Here is a 7,997-nt window from a genome sequence, read left to right on the forward strand (position 1 = left end):
AGCCGACAGGCCAGCTTGGGAGAAAGGCGTGGGCAGAGGAAGAACTTCAGAAGATCGATCGGGAGGGACAATCGAGAGAGAGGCTCGACGAAGAGCGACACTAATTCGGCTAATTCGATGGAATTCACTTAGTTAAATACTTTAAGAAAATAAATCTGCCCCTTTGTGAAAATGTCAGCTATTCTTGTCCATCTTTCCTCAGAAAGAAACGAGCACGCATTATTAGGAGGTGTTTGGTTAATGGAGTCAGATAACTTATTTGAACAATTTGGTAAACGGTACATTTGTAATATTTATTTCCTAACACAATCAAGTGGCATTATCTTAGCTGTAATTATTATCAATAGTCAATAAAAAATGCAAAATACTACATTGGGTAAATATAACATCGGACCAATTATGTCTAAAGAGGTCTCTCATAGCAAAAACAGTACAAAACTCAATGTTCTGGCTAAAGTTGAGATCCCCGTCCAACTTCAACATCCTCAGCCATGTGACTGATGATGGCAAAGATCTTCCAGTGCCTTGCGTACATTATGAAGAAAAAGAGAGGAGACATGACCAGGTTGTGCTACTGTATCTCATACCTGTCAAGCTGTACATTTTTGCCGTACAAAGTAGGTTTATTATGCATTTTAAGACGTGTACGACATACAAAAAAATCTGTACGGAAAAAGGCAAATTTGTCAATAATGGGTACCATTCGGTATACACCGACTATCACCAAACTGCAAATCAATCGAGTCAAACGAGTTTGCCGCGGTAGCCTCCATCTCGGTATTGTTTTTTTTCCGTTCCAAACGAAGCGAGCGGTTTGATGCTACTGTGCGCATGCGTCTGCCGCCTGGGGATTTCCCACCGTGCATCATTTCGTGGTGGTTGTGTAGTGAAAGGAAGTCCGTTTCTTTTTAGAGAACCGGCTTTTTCGGCTCAACTCATTCAAGAGAGCCGGCTCTCAAACGGCTCACTTGCTTTGATGCATTATATTACAAATGATGATGTTGTATAAAGAAGTTAAGAAAAAAAAGGAAGTATAAAAGGAGAAAATGAAAAAAAGACAGGTTTGTGGTTATCCCTTGAATCAGTATATTACCAACCACAATTGAATGCAGAAAATGAATTCATAATTGAATTAGAAAATTCTACTTCATTCTATTTGCATGTCTTTTTTCCTTCTACAGTGAACGTCCAAGCGACTTCATTTTTGAACTTTTTTTGTAATAAACCTCATTCGTGTCGAGCAACTCAGTATCTCGCAACAAAATGTTAATGAACAATATATATGATATAACGAAACACATGTACAATATAACATGTTAAACTACATAAACATGTTTGAAAAAAAATTATGGTGTAAGATTATTTTGTAAGGGCAGATACGACATTTTGTAAGGGCATGGAGCCCTGGAGCGCCACAGGTATGGTATCTACAGAAAAAGAAAATATCATGGTGATAAACTTTATTCTATTATTTATTATTGGAGACCTAGAAAGGGAGATTGTGTAAGAGGCCAGTTTGTTTTTTTAAAGATTGTACCTGACTGTTGTTTGTTTTTTTACTCTAATGCACTGCTCACATCATAGTCATTATTGGCCAATCGTGTAGCCCATCTTTGATTTCCACCCCTATTAGGGCATATCTGCTTTGGTAATCTAGGATATTTGATAGAAAGAAGGGCTCAGGGGGGGTTTTTAGAACAACTTGGAGCGTCTTATCTGAGGAGTTTGGGCCTCTCCTGTTCTCCTTGCAAGTTCAAAATCAATCAATGTCTTCTCTCCCTATTTTGAGTGTCTAGAACACTACGAACACATCAGGAACATAAATGCTTTGAATATTTCTAAAAAAAAACAAAAAACGTTTGTTGATCGAAAATTATAGCCAGGCTCAAATTGAATAATTATCAGCTCTCGTTTTGGTCTGACATCATGGATTCTAACTTATTTCCGCTTTAACCAGTTACAGAAAAATGCTAAATAAAGTGGCCAGTTTTAAAGGAAATATCTTATTTGCAGGGTTGGGTAGGGTTACTTTAACTGGATTACTTTCAATTACTTTTGGATTACTCCAATACCAAATATACTAATTAAAGACAAAAGAAACTAAATATGAATAAAATGACTCAATTTTGTGCTGGCTTAGGGAGTAACGGAATACATGGAACGGCAAAAAATGATGTCGGCAAGCTGTTTGGATTGATTTTCATTTTGTTTCTGTGGCATTTGATGTTCGTTTTGCCGGAGATCAAAGAGATCAAAGCCAGGAGAGAAAGCTTACCACGTGTTGTGAGTCATCATTTTATTCCTATTTAGTTTCTTTTGTCTTTTATGAGCATATTTGGTATTGGAGTCATCCAAAAGTCATTGAAAGTAATCAAGTTAAAGTAACCAACCCTGCTTATTTGGTTCTCGTCAAGTCCAATAAGAACATTACATCCTAAAGCGAAAGCCTTTTGAATGGAAAGCTCTCTTGTTGGTCACACGCAATGTTCCCTCTAAGCTGCGTGTGTGCGCAATTGCGCACTGCCCAGAGCTTTTCCGCACACAAGAAAATCTAGCCAGCTCACAAAAATCAGAAATTGCTAATTAAGAAGCCAATTAAGTCAAAGTTACAGTGCATGAAGGTAAAAATACACAGGTTTCCCTGACACTGTGTTCTAAACGCGGTATGTTGAAGTCAAGGTCGAAGTAGAACGAAGTTGAGTAAAGTCAGTAGAGTTTTTCAAGAACCGGCTTCTTCGGCTCGGCTCACTAAAAAGAACCTGCTCTTTTGGGTCCCAAACGGCTCTTCAGGTTGTTTTTGCTTCTTTAATCCCTACATGACCAAATATTATCTAAAATTATGCACGAAATGACCTAAATGAAGGGGCGTGGGGGTGGGGGCAATAGAACAAAAAATTAAAAATACTAAAATGAAAAAGTCGTGAAGAGCTGGGAAAAAAAGAAACAAAAGGAGAGAAAAAGAGAAAAAAAAGAGCACGAAAAATTCAGAAAAAAAAGCCAGAAAAAAAGAAAAAGAAACATATAAAAGGAAAAAGGAAATAGAGAACAAAAAGCAAAAGTAACAGCTGGGAAAAAATAAACACATTAAGATTTTTTTAAAAAGGAATTAAAAACATTTTTTTCTAAAAACAGAGAAAAAGAAGAAAATGTTTGTGTTGCGTTCAAAACATTTCCAATTATACCAAGCCAATCTTGTTGCCAACGTTGTACTTCCACTCAAAAATGTGATCAAATACAGTTCTGTATCGTGCAACCGACTCAATAAGCCTCCAAAATGTTAGTATTATGCCACAAAAGATACCAGGAAAAAAAAGAAATGGAAATCTTCGTTTGTAGGCCGTACGACCTTTGCAATAATACATTAGTCAATTCATTCAAAAGTGAAAAATAATTTTTGCATTGCCGGAAACTCAGCAAAATGTAACGTGATGTTAAGTTTTGGACATGTTTGATAATGATTTAGTTGCCACGCTTGGGATCGCCGTTGCTCACTGTTGTTTCAAGCGTTGCTCACCGACTTTGTGTGAACGCTCAGAGCCATGGAAAATTACAGGGAACATTGGTCACACGGTGAATCATCATCTCATCTTGAAGAAATACATGACGGACACGCAAAGCACCGAAACGGGTAATGACCAAAGGCGACTCACATTGGACCAGGATTTAAAGAGCAATGATCCACCATCATCTCCGGGAGGAAATCCAGTTTAAAAGACGCCATCGGAAGACAAAACCTGACCGGTTTAAGCGCTGAACATCAACAAAGGTGCAAAGAGATGAAAACACCGTCTGTACATGAGGGCGAGGAAAGACGGGCCGACCGCACGGCAGACGGACGAAGGGCCTATGGAGGACGGCGGGGGGCCGACCCGGGGGCCGCGGCCACAATCAAAATGCTGATGAACCGCGACCTTTGTGCAGGTTTCTCCTAGGCCAGCAGATCTGGCTGCCGCGTCAGATAAACAGCACGTCACGTCCATGCCAATAAGGCCCAGTGGGCAACAGGAATGGAAACAGGCAGGCAATGGAACCGCACGCTAATCCCCGACTCACAACACACAGAGCACTGACGATTAAGTTCCGGCAGCGGGGATGAAGGATGAGGAGGCGGGCGATTGATACCTGATGGCCACTTGAGTCCGTACGGGGCGATTTTAGGTTCAGAGTGCATGGCTGGTGAAACAAAAAAAAATAATTTCACAGATAGTCATTTCGGATCATTCAACACTGATCAGGACTGTCACTTCCCGTTTGGGAAAATCAGATTACACTTTCAGAGTTCTGGTTTGCCCGAGTCTTTTTTTTTTTTTTGCTGGGGACGCATCGTCTCAAATCAACGTGCATCCCGGGACGCAACTTTTTTACACCAGATTGTCATTATTACTTTTTTTTTTAACAAAGATTTACCGCACTCCAAACTTTTCGTCAGGCAGATCCGCCATTGTTGTTTTGGTCTCGCGCCGATCTCGGCCAACGAGATCTCGTTGCTTCGACGTCATTGTTTTGGTGGTTGTCGAGTGAAAGAGAAGTATGCCTCCGTAAAAAAAAGTTGGTATTAGGTGCAAATCAACAAAAAATTGGTCATTTCTTCAGTGTCGGTAATAAGTCGAAACATAATGAGGAAAGTGATAACAACGGCAATAATTCCGGCACGAAAAAACGGCGCAGAAATAATTAGAAGATCGCGAAGGCAAGGAAAACACGTGTTTTGAAGCGAACGATTCGACGAAAGATAATAAACAAAAGAATACTCCTAGCAAGAAAATGACTTTTCTGCCAAAATGGACTCAATTATATTCCTGGTTACGCTATAAGGAAGATGATAATGGAGGCGACATGTTCTGTGATGCGTACACCCAGCGTGACAAAAAAACTGGATTGCGATATGGCGCCCCGCCTTACGTCTTTTTCACTTTACAGTGTGGGAAGAGATGTTTATTCGGCTTCTCTGTACAGCATTTCCCCCCTCTATAATACATCAAACAAATCATTTTGCATGTCCAGAAGCTTTCCAGTGTTTCAGTTGTCTGTCTATTATTGGTCAAAGTCATATCAAATGCTAGTCTGCTATTGGTGTGCATTACGGCATCATGAAAATGCCAATACGTAAATGACTGAACAACCTCCCACAATGCCTGCCCCTCAGTCAGTTCAGAATCTTATGTTCCTCATAGATACTTGGCGATGCACTACGGTTTCTTATGTCGTTTTCCGAGATAATTGGCATAGGTTTCTATCCCTTGCTGTATGGCCATTTCTCTTGGCGTTCCCCACCTCAGAATGGATTCGTGTCGTATCCCGGGGTTCTACTATATGTGAATAGAATGCATTGCTTTTCTTACCCTTATTATAGAATGAATGTGGTCCTAAATGCGATACATGTCGGATCTTCTCGATTGCAACTTCTGTGTGAACGGTCGAGACGGATGATAAGCAGCAGACGTCACTATTCTGCCTTCAAAAAGGTGGGAGGTACCAGAAAAACCAACAACCACAGCGGACGTAAACACGTAGTGTCATGAATTGAGACATTCATGGAAGACGAACACTTGCGACTAACAGCACATTGCATACAACATATTGCTCAATGTCACTGCTGTAAACAACAATGGCACTCATTGATAAAGCGATAGTATCCTTTAGTGGTAGTTAACAATATTTACATTTAAATCGCACTACACGGAGATCATTCGATGAAGGGAAAGCAAGGTTTTGGATGCAATTATTATATGGAGGGCACAACGCTCCGTCGTTGACATCCATGAGTACTTACGCAATTATGAGCGCATTGCTTGTGACGTCACGTGTCCTCTTCTGCGCCTGCATACTAGTGGTGGCGTCTACATAAGAGATAAAGTCGCAAACAAGTCGAATTTATTTGGAAATGTGAACTATCTCACAAAACATCGGATTTCATCCAAACAAATCTGAATTCCGCAAGGTAAAGCACTTGTCTTGGGATCAAGAGGTTGCAGGTTCGATTCCCGGCTCCTTTGTGTTATATGTCGAAGTGTCCTTGGGAAAGACACTGAATCTCTAATCCCCCCAATAAGCACGTCGGCGCCTTGCATGGCTGCTATTGGTGTGTGAGTGTGTGTGTGTGTGAATGGGTAAGTGTGAAGCACATTGTAAAGCGCTTTGGGAGCTCTTCGTTGACTTGAAAAGCGCTAGAGAAATGCAGACCATTTACATTTACATTTAATGAAACACAACCCTAACAGTCTCGTTTAAGTATGTGCCTCTCTGGTAAGCAACTAACAAATCAAATTTAAATGACAATAACCAGACAGAGGAACAACTTTTGAGCAAGCCAAAAAAAACGGCTACTTATAAATTCAAAAAAAATATGAAACGGTGGCTGGCCAATACCCACATTGGTTATTATTTAATATAAGAAGCATTTTCCAAATAACAAAATAAGGTAAAGCAAATACAGGTCAAGTCAAGTCATTTTTATTTGTATAGCCCTTAATCACAAAGAGTCTAAAAGGGCTACAATACAGATATAAATAGTAAACTGAGCATCATTCCAAATGACTCTAGCCACTTTATTTTAAATAAAAAAGTTTCACTTCTTTAAAAGCATGACTTCCATTGTTATCCTGGTAAGAAGCAATAAAGTTGTCCGTTTTGAACGTACTTCCGCGTGAGAGTGTGACGTCACATGTAACATCATTTCGGATATTAATAGTGACAAAAACATCATGTATCCATGATGAGCAGGAGTTTTTGCAATAGTCACAACTGGCAACAAAAACCCTCACCATAAAAAAACAAACATAAATAATTGAAATCATTTTGTCGTTGTCGTCAAAAAAATAAGACCAACAAGTTTGACAGTCAGCTGTGTGGTGCGCGCGCAGCTAGGCTAACTTGCTAGCTCGCAACAAGCCTTTTTCTCAACTTGAACAAAATCACAACTCACCAGTCTTTGACGCCACACTTTTGGCTCAGGCTATGGTGCCGTGCTGGACGTTTTCCGACAATAGTAATGTTATGTTGTCCACTTTGAAAATGTAAAGTTTCAACGGCGAGTACTTCCAACTTGACAGATTGTGACAGCGAGCCTTGTTAAAATGGCAGGCGGCTCGGGCCCTACCATTGCATCACTTCGATGGGGCACTTACCAACGCGCGCACGTTATTTTAGTCATTTTAAAGACGACTTTCCTTCATGTCTGCATCGGCTTTTTTTATGAAATTATAATGAGTGCGAACATGCACTTAAGAGGTTTCGTAAAATATTACAGTTGGCAAACTTATAGAGGGTTTGCTTGAATAGTCCCCATAAAGCGGCACTTGGTGCCTTCCCCCGGGAGGCACCATGCTGGACGGATGTTTTGGTCACATTTGATAAGAAGTCAAAATTTGGCAATCATTAAGCAATAACTGAAAAAAGGACTCAAAAAACATTGGGTTATTTGTAATACAAGAAAAAAATCAACACGCTGCTTTAGCATTCTTTACAAGTGTGCCTCCATTTATTCATAGAATATAAAAAGCTTTGCGGAGAATAAATGATACTCTCAAATTTCATACGAATAAAAAGCTGCCTGGTCAACAGCTTCCACAGGTTGTTTTTATTCTCTCTGGGTGGGAAGAAAGAAAAACAGAAACGCATCAACATAACAAAGAGCGGCAAAATTATTTTGGAAGACTGTGAGAAAATTGAATTTTGTGATCAGTTATTTATTTTCTGTAATGCAATTAAAAAAAGAAAAATGGAATACGTTTTGGATTCATTACAAACCCAGTAAACTATTTGTTTTGGAATATTAAGAGTACTTTTTCGTGATATTCTACAATTATCAATGGGATATTTAAGTGGGCGACACGGGGGACGAGTGGTTAGCTGGTCTGCAGAACAGTTCTGAGGTCGTGGGCTCAAATCCAGCGACCAGCCTTCCTGTGTGGAGTTTGCATGATCCCCCCACATACTCCGGTTTCCTCCCACATTGCAAAAACATTTCAGGTTAATTGGCCAGTCCGAATGATCCC

At 40.0% G+C, this 7,997-nt stretch overlaps 1 protein-coding gene across 5 annotated transcripts in view; it reads right to left on the bottom strand.

The window, feature by feature from the left end:
* celf1 (cugbp, Elav-like family member 1) overlaps window positions 1-7,231 on the bottom strand; it is a 27,858-nt gene extending 20,627 nt beyond the window's left edge. For 2 of the 5 annotated variants that reach the window (XM_088333397.1, XM_088333396.1), the window contains exon 1: window positions 3,651-3,829. In XM_088333397.1, the coding sequence (XP_088189523.1) occupies window positions 3,651-3,721 (71 nt within the window). In that variant the 5' untranslated portion in view covers window positions 3,722-3,829. Of the gene's footprint in view, window positions 1-3,650; window positions 3,830-4,122; window positions 4,174-5,773; window positions 5,841-6,925 lie in introns of those variants that run through there. The other 3 variants (XM_088333401.1, XM_088333400.1, XM_088333399.1) reach the window with 3 other exon arrangements.
* Window positions 7,232-7,997: the final 766 nt, after the last annotated feature.

This window comes from Urocampus carinirostris, chromosome 4 (assembly GCF_059441175.1).
Source record: "Urocampus carinirostris isolate Australia breed hairy pipefish chromosome 4, RoL_Ucar_1.0, whole genome shotgun sequence".
In the NCBI taxonomy this organism is placed as follows: domain Eukaryota; kingdom Metazoa; phylum Chordata; class Actinopteri; order Syngnathiformes; family Syngnathidae; genus Urocampus; species Urocampus carinirostris.